Consider the following 23,344-nt stretch of genomic DNA (forward strand, 5'->3'; position numbering starts at 1 on the left):
AGTACTTTCTGTTTTATTTTTCTACTTTTTGCACGTCATTTTTATGTTTCTTTATATATTATAATTTTCTTCATCTACGTGATATTATTCGTTTATTTTTATGGTATGTTATCAATCAAGGCTAAATAGCATTGTGCACGTTTAGAGAAAACTAACCACATATCATGCTTATATTTTTTAAAAAAATTCTCTATGTAGTTGGAACTAGGAACAAAACAATGTACAAGATTATTAGTCTTATAGTTAAAGAAAAAAATTCAACGGGGTTGGTTCAAATGGTAAGCAGTCTGATATCGCTTAAGCAAAGTCTCAGGTTTGAGTTATTGTGTATGTAGAAAATCTCTGTTGGGAGACTCACTCACCAAAACCAGGTGTACGACCCAGGTCGATCTAGATTAATTAAAGTGAAACCTTGAAAGTGGAGGTAAAAAAAGAAGAAATTTCTATCTCCTTTAATTTTCAAAGGAAATTATCTGACGTGAGCTGTTCGTAGTGAATACTTTGAAATTAAGTCAAGATTTTGATATTTTTATCATAATTTTTACATCAACGTCCATGCGTTTAGTTGGACTATTCATCCATTTAGTCGGTGACCAATGATGGAAATCGAAGGTGACCCGCATCGATGATAAGTAATTCAAGTATCAAATTAATATTTTATATAAAATTTAGGGTTAAATTAGTATTTTATATAAAGTTTAAGATTAAAATGACATTTTATCTGAAATTTAGGGGTTAAATTAAAATTTAATCACACATCAGGCCTGTGATGAAAGTGACCAAAAACAAACCTTACAAAAGCTGATAATCAAAATTGAACAGAGTAAACAAATAAGGGACCACCACTGTTGTTTACCCAAATAAATTTATTGCATACTAAATATGTAGAAAAATAATGGGTAAATTCACATTTAGTATCTAAATGTTTCATTTCAGTATCCGTTCAAAATTTAACGTTAAATTTTGAAAAAAATGAATGTTTAGGTACTAAAACGGACCAAGACTGATAGTTAATGTACTAAAAGTGTTAAGTTTTTAACGACATGGTATAGAAATGAAATAAAAACTAAATATTAGGTATGATTTTGAAAAAAATGAAAGTTTAGGTACTAAAATGGACCAAAACTGATAGTTTGTATACTAAATGTGTAGTTTATCCAAAAATAATTTGGTGACCTATCTGAAAAATAATTTGGTGAGAAACGTAAAAAGAAGTAATAGTTGAATGACTAATTACGTAGTTTAACTTAAAATTGGTTATAATAATACTGTCATAAACATCTAGGGTTTGAAAGGTTTTCAGACACAAGGGTTTTAGGGTTTAAGGAGGTGTAAAGGATGCCACGCACCACCACCGTCGACTGCACCGGCTGCCCTCCACTTCGAGCCCTAACTTTCGATTCACTTGGTTTCATCAAAGGTTTCCGATTCTTATCATCTTTAGCTAATTTCATTCCTACAACTGAGTTCTTCACTAATTTTGGTTTAAATTGAATAGTAATCGAAGCTCGAGGTAAGGGAGGAGGAGTTCCCAAAGTGGTGGAGATATGGGGAGATCCTGATGCTTCCAAATGTTTGGTTGCCGCTTCCCTTAATGACCGTAAAATCGATCCAGTGAGTTTTGTTTTGTTTTGTTTTTTTCAATAGGTATTGAAAATTTCTGTCTCTTTTCTTTATTGAAAATATTTTTTTCTTTTTCAGTTGTTAGCTGTTGCACGAAAAAATGGTGTGGTGAGTTGTTCTTCTTTTTCTATGCATTTTCCTTTTTGTTTAAGATCCGGCTTTAGTAGGATTCGTGTTGAATTTTTCCTTTGTTCCATATATGTATATACTGCAGATGGAGATACTTAATCCCCTCAATGGTGAACTTTCCTTTTCGGTGTCCGATGATAGTAATGCTGGTGTTAGACCAGAAGATAATGTTATTGTTGGGCTGCATTTGTTCGGAAAACGGAGATTGGAGTTAACATCGAGGTATTATCCTCAGTTTCTCCTTTTTTTACTGCTAAATGAAAATGAACTATGCTACTCTGATTTTTCATATTTCTTAAAGTATCTCTGTTTGATAACTTTCTGACATGGTATGGAGATATAACCCTTGATAGACCCTTAAAATATATGAACAAACTTAGAAAAATTGATTATGTCCATGTTGAAGGCATTCTTGTAGTTGACTCTCACACCCAAGTCTTAGTAACATAGGAAAATGAACAAGGTTCCTCTGCTTTCATATTTATGTAATTTAATATAATTACTGAAATAGATGGATCTTGGTAGTCATAATTCCTTTATTTGCATAACCTTTTTGATGTCTATAACAATTTTTTCAGGTCATGCACTTTGCTTGCATGTACGACAAAAGGACATGCAAGCATAAAAACAGTTGATATGGTTGATACTAAAGTGGATTCTGGTGCCCCGAAAACATGGAATGTATGTGCATCAGGAAATATATCATTTTCGGAAGTGGATGGAAGTGAAAGTTATGCCTTATTTGGAGGGTGAGTGTGTTTGTGTTGTATGACCGTATACATGAGCCTCCTACTTGATTTTTCTGCATTTGCTGATGGAGTATTTTGATGCTTGACTGGAATATTTATTATTTTCCTAATTCAGGAAGGGTGTTGAAGTTAATATGTGGGATCTTGAAAAATGTACAAAGATTTGGACTGCAAAGCCTGTGAGCCTTCTCAACCTCTCTGATTTTAAAATATTTACGTTTTAGTATCTGCTGTGTTTTCATTTCTCCTGATGCATCCCATATTGAACAGCCTCCTAGAAACAGCCTTGGTATTTTTACCCCTACTTGGTTTACATCTGCAACATTCCTCAGCAAAGATGATCACCGTAAAGTTGTGGCTGGTAGCAATAACCATCAGGTAATCTTTTGTAGCAAATTAGTGATCAGCCACTCCTTGAACATGATACTAACATATTAATATACCTTTGCTTGTACAGACATATTTTTTTCCTTTTTCCCTCTTCTTTGAAGGAACGTTATATTTGATTGTCTATTGCCAGTTTCTAGAATTATTTAGTTATTCTGTAATAAGAAGGCATGTCAGTTTCAAGATATTTACTAGTTGATTTCAGTTAAACTTTTGAAAATGTAATTTCTAGACAGTGTAGTTCTAGCTTCATGTTTGTGTGATTCATGGACTAGACCTTATTGAATTCTCAAGAACAGGAAAAAGCACGTTTTTTTTATCAATTTTATTAGGAATTATGAATATGTCGGGAATACGAGATTGAGTTGTAGCAATGCATTTCATCCTTATCAGTAGCATCTACCATATTGTATTTTAACCATTTCTGTTACAGGTTCGCCTTTATGATGTTTCTGCCCAACGGAGACCAGTTATATCATTTGACTTCAGGGATACACCTATAAAAGCTGTTGCAGAAGACACAGATGGTCATACAATCTATATAGGGAATGGATCTGGTGACCTTGCTTCGGTGGATATACGCACAGGTATGTGATTGATTCTATGTGCTTGTTCTATAATTCTTTATGCCATTTCTGCATTTCCGGTTATTGGTAGCTCAGTCATTACTCATTACTGTGAAGAAATTTAAGTTGGCTAGGTTTAAAGTGTTCTTTGAGTTCTCTGTGTAACAGATTATATTCATGTGCAATGTATCCTAATGCCTTGGCAAGAAATTCAGTTACATATTTGTTAGTTGAAATTACGTGGTTCAACTATTACATATTTGCTAGTTCAAATCGTGTGATTCAACTATCTGTATGTACTTGATGTTTCAATCCCTTTTCTTTGATGATTCTGCCAAAATTTGAGACAGGTTATGGAACTAAAGAAAACATAGGTTGGACGTATTGGTTTCCTGTAGAGTATCTGAAATAAGTAGAAACCACTGAGGCTTTTCTTAAATGATTTGAGGTTTATTTTTCCTTGAATTTCGATTAACGATGAAAGTTTTTCCTTATAGGTAAATTATTAGGATGCTTTTTGGGGAAGTGTTCTGGAAGCATCCGATCCATTGCCCGGCACCCTGAACTTCCCATGATAGCATCTTGTGGTGAGCATATGCCGTAGTGTTTGTAAAAGCAAGTACTTTTATAACCTGTGTTTGCACGCATTCTTCCCTTTTGTATTGGGAAGCTATTTTTTGGGACTTGGAGATGATTTTGTTGCTTGAAGAGCCAGGATAGGATGGAAAAAGAATTTCTAATGTGTCTCAAATGATTCTGAAGTGATTAAAATCCCGGTCCGGTTGGTTCAACCAGGAACCGTACCGTTAAGTCCAATGATTCAAATATTGAACCAGTCAACCTAAATTGTTGAATATGTTTTTGCGACTTTTAACCTGATTTTATCCAATTTGATTAATTTGTGCAAAAGAAAAAAAAATATTCCTTTTCATCCATATTTTGTTGTTAATATAATTAATCCCTATTTTTTTCTTTTTTTTGTGTGGTGATTTTATGAAATTTTCGTAGTTATTCATTGTTCTTAATTGTTGATATTGCTGGTTGAACTAGGTATTGAACCGGTTTGACTTCCAAATTGGTTTTTAATTCCTCAGTTTTTCCATACTCGTCATACTATTAATGCTTGCTCCCAATATTTTCTTGCTTGCCTTTTAAAAACACGAGTGAATTTGCAATTGTTAGCTTCTCGGCTTGTTAGATTGGAATCATTTTGCTTAAGGTTTATGTATTGCTGTTGTATTTTTGGGGCAAGTCATTTTATACATGCAACAAAACTGAGAAAATTTAATATTTTCCAGGCTTGGACAGTTATCTGCGCATTTGGGATATCGGAACAAGGCAGCTTCTATCGTCGGTATGTTCTGTTTGAAAAGTAGAGTTTAGATGTGGTTAATTACGTTGTGCATAAAAATACACTGCAAACAAATCACCTTTATCTGCCTACCAATTTTCTGGGTGCAGATTTTCCTAAAGCAGCATCTTACAAAAGTTGTTTTCGATACAAATTTTACCGATGAAGGTCAGTTCTTCCCCCGGAATCTTTATTGTTAACAATTAGGGGTTGCCCTTTCCGCCTCAGAGACTATATTGCCCCAATTCTTCATTTTCCTTGAAGTACTTGTATGGCGTCCTTGTCTCAAAAAATATTAGGACATGATTAAGGGATATGATCCTCTAGACACTTTACATTCATGGAAAACTTTCAAAAAGGAAATCAAACATATCCGAGTAACGTAGCTTTCTGGTGTGGATAGAGTGTAGGATCATCAGCATAAGCTGCGAACTCGAGAACATTGCAATCATGTGATTCATGCCTTTACATGGAGGTGTAAACCCCCATGAATCTAGGCTTTCTCCTTTGGGGATTGATGGGAGAATCAGTTGGAGTATGGGGAAGTTGGAGCCATTCGAATGTGAATTTTACAGTGTCAATGTTGTTGCTAATTTTGAACGTAATTCTCTTATATGCAGAAGTTAAACACGACGTGGCTGCACCTGATGCTCCTAGCATAGATGAAGTCCAAATTGCAGACGAAACCGAAAAACCACCTACAAAAAGAAAGAAGTCGTCGTCTAAAGAAAACAAAGAGCGAATAAAGAAAAAGAAGGAATCTAGAGAAAAAGAGGGAACGAAGAAGTCAATCCAAGAAAAGAAGCAAAAGTCAGGAACATGACATTAGCGATGATGATGCATAACCTTGCACCGAAAAGCTCTGATTTCAGACCTCAAAAGTACACATTATGATGAGGATGGCACGGCGAAGAAGCATGGGGAAAGATTGTTTAAAACTTGAGCAAAGGTATGTACTGCATTATGGTAGGGTTTGATAGACAAGAATTCCAATTGTATTAATTTAGTAACCCGGGAAAATGGACCGGTTAACTTGTTAAAGTCTGGAAGTGGAATGATAATGTTAGATTAGTGTGTAGGGATGAAGTTGATATCATTTTTATCTAGTTAACCACACCACATATTCCTAAATTATGACCACCATTCTAAATTGGTTCTTAAACTTTTGAACATTCCAATTTGATCATCAAATTGAGATTCTCATTGTGAATTGATTCTTAAACTTTTGAACATCATCAATTTGTTCCCAACCTTTTAAATATTCCTAAAATCATTCAAAAGGTTGGGGATGAAATTGGAATATTTAAATGTTCTTAGAATGAAAGTTATATTTTGTGGATGAATCTAGAATGTTAAAAAATTTAGGGATTAATTAGAATAAACTATTATGTAGATATAAAATTAAAATATTTAAAAAGTTAAAAACGTTTTAAATAATAATAATAATTTGAAGATTAGTAATATAATTAATTTTACTTTTATCATTCAAATTTATTTTTTTGAATTAAATTGAATAAAAAAATTATACCTTGTAATTATTCAATGTTATAAACATGTATAGTTTGCTAATAACGGTCATTATTTAACTTCGTTACCGTGGTACTTATAACGATCAAAATAGCACTTGTTATGTTTGCAATTGCGACAAACATAACACGACTGCAACAACAGTTTAAATCTCTAGTTATTTCAAGTGAAGTTGAGTCTGGACAGCTTAACTATCGTAAAAACACTAATTGTACCATCCGACACCGTTATTGTATGATTACAATAACATTTATTATGTTTCCAATCACAATACAATAACATTTATTATGTTTCCAATCACATTAAACGTAATGCAATCACAACTACATCTTAAATACATGATATAAGTGAAAATATACACATTCATGATAATCAAATTAATTCAAAATTTATTAAAAGAAACATAATCTGATGCCCCAGTGATTGCAAAATCAAGATCCAGAAAACGAGATAAGAATTCACTCAAAACAAGAAGGCTTATAGGGTAAGTCCAGAATGCATTCTTCAGGGTCATCGTATGTTAGATCGAGCAAAACACGTGTTTCTCCATAAGGATCTGTGCGTTTTAACTGATAACAATAGCAACCATACAAGAAAAAGACGCCGACTACTATGGAAACATCGACTAAAATGTCTACAACTCACCATGCTTTCTCTAAGGCAAAACCACATTTTGTTTATAAAATCAGGAATATAATATCAGAGTTCTCTTTCCTCTAATATTGGAAAATTACACGTTAAAACAGATGCATTGTCATAAATCATTGCTACTTTGACAGTAACAATCTGAATCAATCCCTAAGATGGTAACTGGTAAGCATAAGTCAGCATTAGCCAGTGAAAGGGTATGCAGATACCCAAAAAAATGATTGCAAACTCAATAGCAATTGCATAGAAAAGAAATAAGCTCGATGCTATATTGCTCCTACTTTTCGTTTTCCCTAACATACCTGTATTCGAAACCCGTATGCAGCACATATTGTATCATAGGCATGAGGGTAAGATCCTCGATACGTATGGAAAATCTTGGGAAAAAGTTGAGCATACCAAACATGTACCAATAACTGACGTTTGTCATAGGCTCAATGTGAATCATGAAGACCTTGCTTACCCTTGACCTCTTGCCCAATGGTAGAGCTGTATTGTCTCATTCGAAGCATGGCATGCTAGCAGCAGACAGTTTCGTGGTTGTACCATCCATGCAAACCTCATGAACAATGCCGAATAGACCACATTGCTAAGCACTGGAATTGAAGGGAATAATTAGAATCTTGGGCAGGCAATAAATGGCAAGAAAAATCGGTAGCTTCTTTGAATTATATTTTTTTACCTGATGTCATGTTGCCAGAAATCATTTCTGGGGGCTTCTTCATGTCCACCAATCCCTGACACATTCATTCGCAATATTCAGACACGAGTCATAAAGCAAAAGTTGTGTGTTTCTTCGATCCGGCGTAACTTTGTCCGAAGGGTGAGCAACTGAACATATTAAAAAGCTAACTTAAAGGGATGGTGGTTACACATACAGCGATAACAAATCCCCAGTTTGCAACAGGCCCTCAAAGTGAGTTGTTTTTGGCCCAACTGGACTGTTTAGGAATGCTAGGAAAAAGAAGCCATTTGTTACAAACGATGCAGAAATTAGCTCTGCAATGGTTGAAAGCCTATAAGTTGGAGAAGAATTATTATGGATCATCAAATTTCAAATTATTATAAATCATCAAAGGCTGTATTGATCATTTGAAACTACAGCCAAACATATAGCTATAGAAGCTATGTTAAAATTCCGAACGGTACTCGGCAAGCAAAACCAATTACACCCGGCTTCCTATTCAGCCTGGCGTATTGCATCACACACCCCATGCCACTGGAAATCAGAATCTGAAAATCATTTGACTCTGCTTGGTTAAAAGATGCTACACAAGCTCATATACTAATAGCTGCGCTATCAGCTTGAATGATTCTCGACGCTTTCACCAACAATACTCGATTTTCTGAAAATCAGTGAGAATGCTATCAGAACAAAAAACAATCCTTGGAAAATTGTAACATCATGAAGAACTACGTAGTTATCAATGTTATTAAAAAGGAAATCTTCATGCTTAAATTAAATCGCCACAACATCAGGCAAGTCCTGTGTAAATCATTAATCATATTTTCTCCCTAACTCACAGTACTTGTTTTTAGCCTTTGTTAGTAGCACCGAGAGTGCATCGCAGGGATGGACCAAGGGGGTGTCCCTGGGAATTTTAGATTTTCATACAATTTAATTATTTTCTCCATATTTTCTATTGATAATCTAATTTTGTTTCTAAACTTTTATACGAATTTGAAATTTTCAGGCGGCGACCATCCCTGTAAAAACAGATCATAGAACTGGAAGAAAACACCTTTGATTGCTAGACATATGATCAAATCCCAGCTATATATATTATTTATAAAAACCTAAAACTAAAAGACAAAGAGAGAAACACTTGTTATTCAATAAATATATTTCCCCAGAAATTGATTTTGAAGCTAAAATCCTTAATCCTACCGGCGTCAGAATAGAGGAACTTGTTTTTTTTTTAAACGATGGCCATACATTTCAACTTATATAGAAGCACAAAGTAATCTAACTTTAAACACAATAAATAAAAAATGCATACTGAAAGAATCGGATCAATGAAGCAAATCGCGATTCAGCTAAGAACATCAGTGAATCAAATATCATATGTCGAGGAAGAACATGATGACGGTGACGAGGTGTGTATGTGGAGGTAGATGAAGAGGAAGTGAATCAAAAGGCGATTACTTTTGTAAACGATTACGCTGGAGAAGTCAGACGACGGTTGGTGGCGGTGGAAGGAGTGGAAGATGGAAAATGTTTGGTAGGAGAGAAAGCTAGCTAAGAGGAATTTGATTGTTCTACTTTTGAGTTTTGATTCTGTGAGGCCGAGTTTATATCAAGATTTAAGCATAAAATGTCCCTAAACTTTTGCAGAGGAAAAAGAGGGGCTTAAACTAAAGGCTTAATACAAAAATAAATGCATCTAACTTTACCTCCAAAATTTTTGTAATAATAAAATATTATATTTTAACGAAAAAATAAAAAAAAATTAAAAAGTTAATTTATTTACAAAAGAACTCCCAAACTTTTGATGAAATTATAAAAAACTAAAATATCTCATTTCAACCTCGTTACCATGGTGGAACATCAGAAGAGCACTGACGGAATGACTGCAAGGATAGGTTTTGAGCGGAACTGGACGGTGGTTTGAATGGTGGTGACGGCGTGGCATATGGACATCGAGATCGATTAGAATCGACGAAAAATAGCAACGGTGGCTTAAAATCCGACGAAACTTCAAACGCTTCTCCACAACAAATGGTGACAGCTTACGGCAAAAGGTCACCGGGAGTTTGATCGAAGGTCAACGCCGGTGCTGATTATAGTGGCGGTGATGATCACCACCGACCAGCCAACGACCTATTGCAGGGCAGGGGAAGGGGGAAAGGGAGCACGTGGGTGGCATTGTTCCTTTTTTTTCTTTACAAAAATAATTTTTATTTTTAAATAAATTCTTAAAATTATCAAACATGACATGTGTCACATAACGATCAATTAATGATGATTTTTAACGGCATGTACCTAAATGTATAACTTTAGAAACATTAGACACCTATTTTTAGCAAAAAAAAAATTTAGGTACTAAAACGTTGTTTTAGACAAAGTTTAGACACTTATTTTTGTATTAAGACTAAACTAAAAAAAATACTCAAACTATGCCATTTCTTTTGTTTTAAGTACATGAACTATTTTTTTTACCAAAACTAAGTCCTTAAACTATTATATGTAACCACTTTAAGTACCTAAACTATTTTTTGATCAAAATAAATCCCTAAACTATGACTCTTTTTTAATGTAAGCCCTTAAACTATTTTTTAATCAAAACAAATACCTAATTTTATATGACGTGTCACCATCTTATTGGTCAAAAAATATTTTTCTAAATAAAAAATGATAGGACTTAAAATGATTAAATATAATAGTTTAAGGGATTAATTTTACCAAAAGATATTTTAGGTACTTAAAGCAAAGAGAATACATAATTTGAGTTATTATTTTTAATAAAAAATAATTCAACCTCTATTTTTTTTATCTAATTAAATTCTTATATTAAGATATTAAATCAATTTAAATATCAAATTTACAAATTATATTAATTAAATATTTTGGTCAATTTTAATAGTTAATAGTTTTAAGTTATTTATCACGTTAAAAACCTTTAATATTACGATATAATATTTTTTTTTCAATTTTATTTTAAAAAGTTAACAATCAATGTATTAAAGAGTCACCTTCATGTTTGAGTCATTATATATGCATAAAATTCTCGTTGGGAGACTCACCCACCAAAATTAAGTATGTGACTCAGGTCAGTCCAGATTAATCAGGACAAAATCTTAGAACTGAACGAAAAAAGAATAATCACATTGTTTTTTTAATATAAAAATTTATTTGAATGAAAAAAAAATTAAAAGTTAGATTAATTTCAATATAAAAATTAAGGGCGTTAGCTAACATTTTATTGAAGATTGGCACTCGGTTAATTTAACATTTGTTGACTTTGCATTATATTAGGATGTTTTAAGTAATTTTATATTGGGTAAGTTACACATGTCATAAATTATATATATATTTAATATATGACCTTTCAAATATTATAAAATAATTATTAATTTTTTCAAATAATTATAATATAATTATTAAAATTGATTAAATTATAAAATAAGTAATCAAAGCAACATAAACACCTTTCAGATGAAAAATTGTCCAAAAAACAACTGTTGTCAAGTATAAGCATCATCATCATCAGTACTTGAACAATGCCTGATATATGGGCCAAAATAACAATGACATGTACTCAAAACATGACAGAACTCTAAAATCTTTCGTCCCTGTTTGTATGTTAAAAGAAGCAACATTCATGAGACCACCCATAGAATCTCATCTGCAACGAGGTCTCTTCAAGAGAGTACTTTCTTCACCTCTTCCGTAACCTCTTTCGGGGGCTTCTCGGCATGGAGCTTCGCGATTATCCCCTTCTTGGAATAATAATCTATCACCTGAGTTTTGAATAACACACCATCTAGAATGTTAATGGCAATTCATAAAACATTTAATTAACATCATGGAGTTCATACAAGTTTAAAAATAAAACAGCATTTATGAGTTTATAATAAACGTGTTCCCTCAGATACGAGGTAAAGATTGAAGTACTTGAGCTTGCTCCTAAATGCTTGATTCCCATGCTTGACTTTAAAGCGCTTGAGCTCGACTTTAAAGTCAAGCATGGGAATCGAGCCTTTGGGCAAATGAGCCTAATTAAGCAAGATCAAGTACTTCAATCATTACCTCATATCTAACTCGCACTTCGATAATAAGCTTAACCGAGCTCAAGCTGAGCCTAGAATTTCAAGCTGAACTTGAGCTTCTTAAAGCTTGAGCTTGACTTGACTCATTTACACCACTACTTATAACCCATTTATCTCCCTTTTGAGTATCATGCGTTGCAGCTATTATAGTAACTATGCAATTCCAACTAACTTGTAAAAACTAATCGTAAAGATATATTGTTGGTCTTTCACAATTTGCACAAGGTTGAGAATAGAGAGAGCATACCGGTTCGGTTTGCCTGTGAAATGTCTCTAGCCTTGACTTGAGAACTTCCGCAGTATCATCTTTACGTTGAGTCAAAGGCTCCCCAGTCACCTTGAAGAGAAGTAAAACAAGAATTCATGATCGTTAATATAACTGCAACTACTTTGGGAAAATCGGTAATGATGTTATATAAACGTAAAGGTTAAGTTAAGAGATTGAAGAAAACAAGTCACCAATAAATTTGCATAAGATTAGTTCATATGAACTGTCTTACGAAAAATTGCTTAATGTACCACTCGCCCAGTCAACTTCATCAAGTGGTGAAAAGGTGAAAAGGCTCTTTGGCAATAGACTGAATTTATGGGACAAACTGAAGTAAAATTGTTCGACTTACATCATCAACGCCGGGAACTTTAGGAGGTGCGAATTTTGTATGGTAGGTCCTACCACTAGCAGGGTGGATCCAGCGAGCAGTAATCCGCTCCTCCAAGATCGAATCATCAATTGCAAAATCAAGCACCTTATCAATTTTAACTCCTTTCTTTTCAAGCATTTCATCAAGCTGCAAGCCAAAGATCAACAATACATGATAAGCGTGGGTATACATACAAATTTTAAAAACACAAGGTGGATAAAGATTTGAAAGAAGGAAACACCTTCTGTGCTTGGCCAACAGTCCTTGGAAATCCATCAAGAATGAAACCTTTTTGACATGAAGGTTTCTTCATGGCTTCATCAATAATGCCAGCAACTAGGTCATCGGAAACAAGCTCTCCCTAAGGAACATTCACAAAACACCTCATTAATCATTACTCATTACCAACCTACTAAGAAGTGGAACAATTAAAAAAAATTAGACAAATGGTGGAAACGAATTTGACCTTATCCATAGCCTCCTTGGCCTTAATACCGAGAGGGGTTTTAGCAGTGACAGCGGATCTCAGCATATCACCAGTGGCCAAGTGACACAGGCAGTACTCATCCTTGATTATTGGTGATTGAGTACCTTTTCCCGATCCAGGTGGACCTGCCACTCATAAGATTCCACAATGATTAAAAACATGCCATCATTCTAAAAAAATGCTAAACAATAATAGACAAATACCGGCTACCACTAAATAGTGTGCATCCTGAAACTTCACCACTAACGGCATACTTACTTCTTAGTAGGTCATGAATAACCGGCAAGAAAATTGATTTCATTTTTTCATAAAGAAATAGAGAATTAGGCTTTGTTGCAAAAAAAAAGCACACACACACACATATGAAACACGTGAGAACAAATCTATAGTCTTTACAAAGGAATAATAGGAACAAAGGAAAAAAAACCAGTTATCCAATGTTCATTGTTATAATGTCTGTTCAAGGAGAGATCCATGTTTCCCCCCTAAATGTAAATAATGGTTATTTGTTTACATTTTCTAAAGCTCAGAAATTATAAATCCTTGAGAAAACATTATAAATCCCCCAAATATGGCAATGGGGCATAAGAAAAGAGGTATTGACCGATTAACTCAACCGGCCATAAAATTGTAATTAGTCATTAAAAATCCCCCAATTTGGTTCATAGAGAGATACAGGGGTGGATCCACTTTTTTAAGGATGAAAACCACTGCCAGTTCGACCATTCAGAAGGTCGGATTTCGCCATACTATTCCCAAAGGCCAATGTTCCCACTTTGCCTTTACAGACATTTTTATTCACATAAATTGTATGATGAAGTAACAAAAAGTTCAAATTCTCGATTGGATTGGGAGATCTAAAAACTGGAACTACGTTTCCGTGGATCCATCTAAAAGAATAAAGAAAACCCCTAAGGCAAACCAAATTCAACCAATTCTCGGATCTAAAAATACCAACAAAAAAACCAAACTTCGCAGATGAAAAAACGAAAAATCAAATCCAAAACAACGCGAGACTAACAAAGCAAAGAAGAGACGGTACCGATGAGGATGAGACGCTTCTCGGGTTTGGTGGCGCATTTCATGCGGCGAAGAAGCTCAGTCATCAGCGATTCAGACGGTACATCTTCCAAGTTGATTGAATTGCTCGCCATTTTCTATTTCTCTAACCTTTTTTTGGTTTTTGCCCCAAAGGATTTCTGGGTTTCAACAGTGGTTTGAGATTTAAGTCAGATTTTTAAGGTTTGAGATTTTGGTGTTTGGTTGGGAGACTTCGGAGCCACCAATGCTTGAAACTCAAGCAAGGGCCTTTTCCAGCTCTTCTTTAACTATAAATTCGCTGTTTTGTCCTCGTCCTATTTAATAGTATAAGATAATAATATATTTTTCTTTTATATATATTCATAGTTAATTATCATAAAATACTTTATATATATTTAATTAAATATATATTCTATTAAATAAAAATTAAGGGTAAATTATACTGCTTCTCATTGAACTGTATTATCTCTCCAATTTTGCTCAGTGTACTTTCAATTTTTCTATTTTACTCATTAAACTTTACAGATTGAATCATTTTGTTCACTCTGTCGTTAACTCTTTAATGGTGTGAATATGTGTCATTTTTATTATTTTAATATAAAACAATTGAAATATAAAGGGAAAATTACACCGTTCCTGATTGAACTTTACTCCATCTACTACTTTGCTCATCCAACTATAAAAATAAAAACAGAAGGTGGTCGGATGCCACTATCGACCGCCGTAGTAAGTGGACGTTCGGTCCCAAATTTCATGGGTCGCTTTGCCTCGACACCTTGAGTCTGAATTCGACATTCATTTTGTTGGAACTTGCTCCGAATTCCACGAATCGAAGATTGAAAGTGAGGAAGTCGAAACGTTTCAGTCAAGATTCATGGATTTTGAGACATTTTCTGGTGAAACAACCATCAAATTTGAACTCAAGGTGTCGAGACGAACATACTCATAAATTTTGACACTGAACAGCCACCATACACTGCGGTCGACGGTGGCTAGCGGTGGCATCCAGCCACCTTCTGTTTTTCTTTTATAATTGTGTGAGCAAAATAAGGGAGAGAGCAAAGTTCAATGAGGAACGATGTTATTGACGATTAAATAATAATAAAAATGACACATCATAACACTGTTCAAAAATTAATGACAGAGTGAGCAAAATGATTCAATCTATAAAGTTCAGTGAGCAAAATAGAAAAAAATTAAAAGTAATGAGTAAAATAAGAAAAAAAGTAAAGTTCAGTGAAAAACGATGTAATTTACCCAAAATTTAAATACTAAGTTTACACAACCCAAACACCTTATTGCCTAACATAAGATAAAAATTTGATTGAATATGATGATGTTTGACCCTTCTATTTTATAGGGTCAATTTTTTCTAAAAAAAAAATTGAATTCGAATTAGGTCAAATTTTGTGAAGAATAAGATAAAGTCATATAGAAACTTGAAAAAAAATTAATCAACCTAATGGTATAATTTTATTTCACATATTTAAAGAAAATTTTATATATTTTTTCAATTAAACACTTATTTTACCAAATAAAAAAAACTTTTTTATATTTGTGTTGGATTGGTCGGATGCAAATTTTTACCCTACATTTAAATCGGGTTTCTACCCCAATTAAGTACGAGTTAAAAAAATCAAAATAACACATTAAATATTCCTTTACGATATTATTATTCTCCCCCAATGATATTTGTTGCTTCACAAATCCCTTTAGCTGAACTTGGCTAGCGAAGTGAGATGTATGTATGCAACTAAAAACTCTATTTTTAGAGACAAAAATCACTTTCTTGCATGCATTTACAAGTAGAGAAGAGTTTTTAGGAAGAAGGCCTTCACAAGAAGTAGCTGGGAGCCTCCTTTCGTCTCGAACCACCCTCGCCGTAGAGCTCGTTCCATTGCCGCAGAGCGCTCATGTTTACGGACTCCGACGATATGCTGGCATGTACCCTTTTATAAGCGTTTTTAAAGTCCCCCATGTTTAAAGGGTGTAGGTCGGAACTCTTGCTCAAAGGAGGTGCAGGTTTGCCTTGGGCTCGAGCAGCCGCTTGTTCCTTCCATCGATGTCGAAAATTCAGACTAATGTACTAATTTCATCAAGTCTATCTTCATTATCTTTCTCCCCTTTTCAAGAATCTCTTGAATTGGACAGTGCCCAGCAGTCACACAGATTCTGCAACAAAAAACAACCAGTCATCTAAATCATCAGAAGGAAAAAAGCAGTCCAAGTTTAATGTAACCTTAAGGTCGCTCCCGGAATATCCGTCCGTCATACTCGCAGCAGCGTCCAAATCGACATCAGAGGACACGTCCTCTTTTTCTAGAATAACATTGAGTATCTTTGCTCTATTTGCAGCATCCGGCAGGTCCACCATCAATCTACCAAAATTGCAAAACCATTAGTATATGGTACCAGCGAGTTAAAAGAAGCACATGTGTAACTCAAAGGTGAATGTCTGTTTCTCTTATCCAAGAAGGAACGAAATGATACTTCACCTGCGCGGCAGCCTTCGAATGACAGCCTCGTCGAGGTCGTAAGGCCTATTAGTGGCAGCAAGTAGAAGAACCCGTTCGGTGTCTTTTGTATGTAGACCATCCCAGACCCAGTTCATCATGAATTCAGTTTTCATCTTGCGCATGGATTCGTGCTCCTGGGAATTCTCCCTCTGGCTCAACATGCTATCAACCTATATAGTTCAGTGCAGGGATGAGAGGAACATCACAATGACTTTGGCATAACCCCCAAACTAAAATTCTAATCGAGCATCACGAATAAGCAACCTCGTCGAAAAATACGACACAGGGAGCAATTTTACTAGCTAGGGAGAAAACAGCTTAACATATTTGTTAAAAGAAAGCTTACTTTTATCTGTAAGGGTCAGGCCCTTGATGCACAAACTTTTAAGCCCTTGGCATTCCATACTATTCTGAACCGAAACCTACATGAATAACTAAAAGTACTAATTTCACTCAGAAATCTCCTGCGGACATTAAAGCCCCAAATGTTAGCATTTACATAACCATATGAACTAACAGTTCGAAGAAAATCTAAGTTGGCTTTCATCTTCAGCGTCACCATCCTGTTACAAGTATAACAATCCGTGACAAAAAAAACAAAAATTAAATAAATATTTTATTAATAAATAAAAAATACAATTTAAAGTAAATATTTTTAATAAATAAAAAATATAACAATCCATGACGAAAAAGTACAATTGCCTGAGGTTATCACCGAAACGAGGGAGGAAAAAAAAGTTCTTGAGTTGTATATAACCTAATAGGTTTACACGGTATTTATAAAGAGTTTTTCATACGAGAAAAACTAAAATATATATATATTAAGAAAAATAAAGTATTCAAATAAAATTCGTAAATAATTAATTAATACTATATTTAATCAAATATATTCGTAAATTACGAGATATACTACAATAATATCGAAACTAAAAGAAATAATGTAATATTTAATTCAAATTAATTCATAACAAAAGTGTGCAATCTGCGTAAAGACAACACAATCTCGAATTACTACTCATCAGAGGCTGAATTAAACTTAAATAGCCTGTACTAGAAGCATCAGATATGCTATCATAACAACTTTCCCTCGAGCCCAAGAAAAGGATATACAGGGGCAAAGGACTAGTGGGGCCATGAACCTTCTAAAATTTAAAAATCATAATTTAGACCCTTGAAAATTAAAAAAAATAATAATTTGGCCTTTCAAAATTTTAGAAATTCATATTAAATTTTTTTTTAATTAAACCCCCTCCTATAATATTTAAAAATTCTCATTAAACCTCTCAAATTTTCAAAAAGTTTAGTTAGACCCTATCTTTTTTAGAAAAAAATATAAACTAAACCCTTCTCATTTTTTAAAATTTTAATGTAAACCTTTAAATTTTTAAAGTTTTGAGTTGGCCCCTAAACTTTTACGTCAAGTTCCACCGCTGAGGATACGTGTGTATGATTTACAGACAACCCGAAGACAACCTCATCACCTGAGTAAAGCATGCAATTAGATTTTTTTTAACCACAGTCCAATATACTTGCACCGATCCCTTGCTCCCAATGCTTTCTAACATTGCTACTATACTGCCTTCGCGCTGATCGTGTCAACAAAAAATGAGTACTCGTACTGCATGCACATAATAAGGAGATTATCTCCAAAAAGCATATATGCACACACACAAATGTAAAACTTGAAAATATATATATATAACCCTAAATCCATTGAGAGAAAAACACGATTTCTTCTTGCATGCAGAAACATTATCGATTTGTAGCAATCCGACAAAAAGAAACGAATCGAATTTAAAAATTTTAAGAGAAAATTCATGTAGCATACATATACACACATTTTAAAAAATGTGAAATTTAGTTTAATATGTTAAGAGAAAATGAGAAAAATATTTTTTTTTCATATTCATTATTTTTAAGAAAAAATATTAAAAATTTTGGACCCCATTCTTAAATTTTTAGATCCGTAACTGATACACATAAGTAGGGATGAGAATGGAGTCTGAATCTGATGAGTTTTGATTCGCTCAATTTTATTGAGTTATATATTTTTTTAAAAGATAGAGTTTGAGTTAGGTCAAATTTTTCTAGAGAATATCTATAGATTGGGTTGGATTTAGGGTTTAGTCATACTCAACTCCAAAATAATGTAATTATATCTTACTTATTTAAGGATAATTACAGTAATACTCATATTCATATTATTTTTCGTTTAAATCTCTATTTTTTTCAAATAAAAGAATTTAAAATGTACAGAGGTTTACGGCAGGGAGATCCATTGTCCCCCTTTTTGTTCATAATGATAACGGAGGCTCTTCATCTTTTGTTAGAAGGAGCTGTTCGCAAAGGATTCATTGAAGGTATTGAAAATGTGGCACCAAACATAAGTATTTCTCATTTGCAATTCGCGGACGATACGATAATGTTCATTCGTCCAGATCAAAGAAGTATGGTCAATGTTAAGAGAATCTTGAGATGCTTTGAATTGGGTTCGGGTTTAAGCATTAATTTTTGAAAGTCGTGCTTAGCAGGGGTGAAAGTGGAAGAAGCTAGATTAAAACAACTAGCTAGTTTGGGTGGTTGTTCTGTGTGTGCATTGCCGTTTAAATATTTGGGAATTCCGTTAGGTGCAGATCCTAGAAGAATTTCGACTTGGGAACCTGTTATTGAAAAGTTTAAAGCTAAATTGGTGGGCTGGAAAAGCAGGACGTTATCTTTTGCTAGGCGAGTGGTTCTTATTAATTCAGTGTTGTCAATGTTGTCGTTGTATTATATGTCGATTTTCCTTATTCCAAAAGCGGTTATATCAAAAATTGATAAGATTAGAAGAGGTTTTTTGTGGGGTTGTGATGGAAACAAAAATAGATTGCCAAGGGTGAGTTGGGGTAGATTGTGCTGTCCGAAAAAGAAATGTGGGGCTGGAATAATCAATCTAAAGGCAAAGAATATGGCGTTGCTTGCTAAGTGGGGTTGGAGATTTTCAACGGAAAGAGGGGCATTATGGAGGTCTGTAATCAGTCACAAATATGGCTCAGGTGATATGCCTTGGTTGGTTAGTCTTGAAGATATCAAGAAAGCTTCGATAACATGGAGAGGGATCGTGAAAAACTTGTCTAGTGAAAGTACAGCTAAATGGATGAGTGGGAAATCTTTTAGGTGAATAGTGGGTGATGGGAAATCAGTTTTATTTTGGGAGGATGTGTGGCTTGGGGAAAGTCTTTTAAGATCAAGATATCCTCGTATCTACAGGCTAGCGTTGAGGAAATATATTACGGTGCGTGACATGATTTCTGCAGGTGAATGGAAAAACTTAGATTCAGTAGCTTTGTTTGAGCGTCAATTGCTTGACAGGGAATTCAATATTGTTCGAATTATAAAACGCGAAGTGGACGATGTGAGTTTAAATTCGTTTTTGACTGATCGGATTATATGGGTACATGAGACTGATGGTTTATTTAAGGTTAAGAAATTGACAGATTTGCTCCTCAGTGACGAGTATTTTGAAGATGTATGTTTGTTTAACTTTGATAGAATATGGAGCCTTAAAGTCCCTCCGAAGGTGAAATATTTTCTATGGATGCTTAAATTGAACAGAGTTCCAACTAAGGTATTCCTCTTTAACAGAGGAATTAAGTTGTCCGATGCTCAACGATTGTGCCCATGGTGTGGAGATGTTGAAGAGGATGCAAATCATTTGTTTGTGTCTTGTATTTTTATGGCTTGTTTTTGGAATGCTTTCTGCAGGTGGTGGCATATTCCAGGCTTTAATTTGCAGTCAGTGGATGAAATATTTGAGTTTTGTTTTCAGTTTAGGTGGACAGAATCTACAGCATTGGCTTGGTTTGTAAGCTTTGCAGCGGCGTTATGGAGCCTATGGTTGGCTAGGAATGATGTAGTTTTTAAGAGTAAAAGTACGAATCTCAAAGATCTACTAGTATATGTGAAGATGAGGGCTTATGCTTGGTGTAAGGTGTTGAAGGTTTTTAGTGTGTTAGATGAGAAACGTTGGTGGGATTGGCCAGGGGAGTCAGTGGGTCTATGTGTACAACAACGTCCCAAGTCTGTGTGGAAGCCGCCAGTGTCGAGTCAGATGAAGTTTAATGTGGATGGCTCAGCAACGAACAAGTTAGCAGGGTGTGGGGGAATCTTGAGGACTGCAGAAGGTTATGTAGTAGCAATGTTTTTTGGGCCGGTAACAGAGATTAATTCAGATTTTGCGGAGCTTATAGCTATCAAAATTGCATTAGACGTGTTTGTTGAATCTTATTGGTGTGGGAAGACTGGTTTGATTGTTGAATCTGATTCTAAGGTAGTACTGAACTGGATACAAAATGCTTTAGCTAGACCATGGAGGTGGGGGCAATTTTTCAGGGAATTGATGTGGATGCAATGAAGATAACTGAGATAAAGTTTGCTTTCTCGCATAGGAGTACTAATAATATGGCAGATTATCTGGCAAAGATGGGCTCGAAGAGAAAAGTCTTATTCAAGGCAAGCTGGTGATGTATAGAAAGAGAGTTTTCCTAGCAGTTTTTATGGTATTCTTAGCATGAAGGTAAACTTGATTGAAATGGAGGTTTTATTCAGATTTATTCTATTGTTGGTTAGGGGCTGGGCATCGTGAAGACTATTTTTATGCTCTGGTGAGGTGGGGTAAGTTCGGTTTAAGTTGTGCTTCATATACTTTTTGTGTAATTCATGTTATGAGTCTTTGGTGTTTTTCTCATTTTTGAGCACTCTTTTCCCCCATTTAGGATTAGGGGGGTTTTTAATGAGGCTCAAGATGGGGATATTCTATAAATTCAATAAAATCTTCTGATTGCTGAGCAAAAAAAATATTAGATTGAGTTAGATAAGATTAGATACAAATTTTATTTCAAAAGAAAAGTAAGATTTTGAATCTAATGAAATTATCATAAACATGGATCAAATCAACTTTCACATGAAATATATATTTTTCTTGGATCGAGTTGAGTTAACCGAAAATCTGACCAATCTAATCCATACCCCCTACACATAACAAATTATGCAATACAATTAACTATAAAACCAAAGCTCAAGAGTTTCTCATATAAAAATATATTATTTAATCACCGAATTTGAAACTCTTCATTGCGAAGAACAATTATTTTATTTTATTTGTTTGATAAGGTAATGAAGAATAACATGTGGACTACTAACGAGGAATTGGAAATCATATGAAGATTTTTAAAATAAAAAATATATCTATGTTAGTATAAATGTTAATCTTTTAAAGATCGATAATCAAAATAGAAAAAAATCATAATGTTAATGATGGTTTTATAAAAAAAATTAATTCATCAGCCAAAATATAAAAGAAATGATAGATTGATAGCAAATGATGTAGTTTACCCAAATTTAACAATTTTTTAGTTTAATTTATTATATAGTCACGTTATGAGAATTCAAAATCACACAAAATCTTTAATAATAGCTGATACTACAATACTTTAATCATGGTTGTAAATAAGATAGACACAAGATTTTATGTTAAAATTAAGAATTTAAATTTTAGTTTCTGTCGTATTTTTAGTTGTGTCTCGTTTATTGTGATTACAAACATAACATATTCTATGCTTTTATAGTGAGTATTGTAGTCTTGAATTTTTTTAAATAAATTGAATTTTTATTAAAATATTAACTTTTTAAAAAATAGAATAGCGGAACAATAGTGGTGGATCGCGACCGGCTATCGCAATTGGCCACTATCCATTAAATTACAATTGAGATTCACCTCTATTGGTGTGATTTCATTTCGTACCGTTAAATTATTGATGATACTGATGTATCACCATAAGATAATGTCACACCATCATCGATAAAATAAAAATTATTACATCGACAACTTTATTTATTTTTAGGGTAAACTACCATTTAATACATAAATTATCAGTTTTAGTCCGTTTTAGTACCTAAAATTTCAATTTTTTTCAAAATCATATGTAACTTTTAGTTTTTGTTTCATTTTAGTACCTAGCCGTTAAAAACTTAATGCGTTAGTACTTAAACTATTAGTTTGGTTCGTTTCAGTACCTAAACTTTCAATTTTTTCAAAAATTAAAGTTAAGTTTTGAACATGTGTACTAAAATGAAACTTAAACTAAACTTTATGTATGATTTTGAAAAAAAATTGAAAGAGTAGGTACTAAAATGGACCACAACTAATAGTTTAGGTAATAAACATATAATTTATCATTTTTTAATGACGGATAACCGAAACATAACAAAAATATAATTTTAAGTATGGTTTAAAAAATAATTAGGTAACTAAAATAAAATCACAAAAAATATTTGAGTGACTAAATACATAGTTTACACACAAAAAATTAATACTAACAGAGACGACACGAAATACAAACCCCAAATTACAGCCTTACAGGTAGGGCGAGAAAGAAACATTCAGGTGTAGGAAACTACCCTTGCTAGTTAGGGTATGCAGCAGCTTTGGGGCAACCCTAGACAGAACACAGGCAGCTAACTGGTCATCGATATTTCTCTATCGGAGAATGGAGTGGAAACCATCTTTAAAGACGAGGCAGTGATTAAATGATTCAAAAATTAAAGATGTAGCTTTAAATGGAAATTAATAAGTACTTGTCAACAATGAATCCTTCTTCTTCAAGCATGATAGCTCACACAAATAACATTTCTGGGTATTTTTGGAAATACGAGAGCTGCATGGAATCTTGTCTACATTAAGAAGAATAGCCTAATTCCAACAAGGAAAGTAGCTGCAAAGAAAGCAGCATTCAAGATGGAGAGAGAAGGGTGAAGAGCTCTTAATAATAATACACACACTCATGTTTAGGGATGGTAACGGGTCAGATCGGATCTAATCAATTTTTTTTATCAACCTTGTTATTATAATTCTCATATGATATTCGATCC

At 33.8% G+C, this 23,344-nt stretch overlaps 2 protein-coding genes and 1 long non-coding RNA gene across 3 annotated transcripts; 1 reads left to right on the forward strand and 2 right to left on the reverse strand.

Moving 5' to 3' along the window:
• The first annotated feature begins 1,290 nt into the window (after window positions 1-1,290).
• LOC120184832 (WD repeat-containing protein 74-like) lies at window positions 1,291-5,843 on the forward strand. The gene is made up of 12 exons (XM_039189211.1): window positions 1,291-1,420; window positions 1,499-1,614; window positions 1,702-1,731; window positions 1,838-1,974; window positions 2,331-2,501; window positions 2,617-2,680; window positions 2,772-2,879; window positions 3,322-3,475; window positions 3,952-4,041; window positions 4,753-4,808; window positions 4,916-4,973; window positions 5,426-5,843. The coding sequence occupies exons 1-12, from the start codon at window positions 1,339-1,341 to the stop codon at window positions 5,626-5,628; spliced, it is 1,269 nt and encodes a 422-aa protein (XP_039045142.1). The 5' UTR covers window positions 1,291-1,338; the 3' UTR covers window positions 5,629-5,843.
• Window positions 5,844-7,124: 1,281 nt separating this feature from the next.
• LOC120184833 lies at window positions 7,125-9,227 on the reverse strand. Its single transcript, XR_005522072.1, has 3 exons — window positions 9,127-9,227; window positions 7,663-7,811; window positions 7,125-7,576 (listed from the first exon to the last, which is right to left on the reverse strand). It is a non-coding gene; the product is annotated as an uncharacterized LOC120184833 (long non-coding RNA).
• Window positions 9,228-11,140: 1,913 nt separating this feature from the next.
• Window positions 11,141-14,197, reverse strand: LOC120184834 (adenylate kinase 4-like). Its single transcript, XM_039189212.1, has 6 exons — window positions 13,921-14,197; window positions 12,858-13,003; window positions 12,633-12,752; window positions 12,371-12,538; window positions 11,998-12,087; window positions 11,141-11,441 (listed from the first exon to the last, which is right to left on the reverse strand). Exons 1-6 carry the CDS (start codon window positions 14,030-14,032, stop codon window positions 11,343-11,345), a joined length of 735 nt encoding a protein of 244 aa, XP_039045143.1. The 5' UTR covers window positions 14,033-14,197; the 3' UTR covers window positions 11,141-11,342.
• Window positions 14,198-23,344: the final 9,147 nt, after the last annotated feature.

Source organism: Hibiscus syriacus, unplaced genomic scaffold, assembly GCF_006381635.1.
Source record: "Hibiscus syriacus cultivar Baekdansim isolate YM2019G1 unplaced genomic scaffold, ASM638163v2 tig00112957_pilon, whole genome shotgun sequence".
NCBI classification, from domain to species: domain Eukaryota; kingdom Viridiplantae; phylum Streptophyta; class Magnoliopsida; order Malvales; family Malvaceae; genus Hibiscus; species Hibiscus syriacus.

Bases quoted from the DNA above. Each gene is read 5' to 3' on its own strand.
- LOC120184834 (XM_039189212.1), bottom strand. From the start codon at position 14,032: ATGGCGAGCAATTCAATCAACTTGGAAGATGTACCGTCTGAATCGCTG. The intron at 13,004-13,920 runs GTACCGTCTCTT...TATGAGTGGCAG, and splicing joins GAAGCGTCTCATCCTCATCG to GTCCACCTGGATCGGGAAAA. The intron at 12,753-12,857 runs GTCAAATTCGTT...AATGTTCCTTAG, and splicing joins CCAAGGAGGCTATGGATAAG to GGAGAGCTTGTTTCCGATGA.
- LOC120184832 (XM_039189211.1), top strand. From the start codon at position 1,339: ATGCCACGCACCACCACCGTCGACTGCACCGGCTGCCCTCCACTTCGA. The intron at 2,502-2,616 runs GTGAGTGTGTTT...TTCCTAATTCAG, and splicing joins AGTTATGCCTTATTTGGAGG to GAAGGGTGTTGAAGTTAATA. The intron at 2,880-3,321 runs GTAATCTTTTGT...TTTCTGTTACAG, and splicing joins CTGGTAGCAATAACCATCAG to GTTCGCCTTTATGATGTTTC.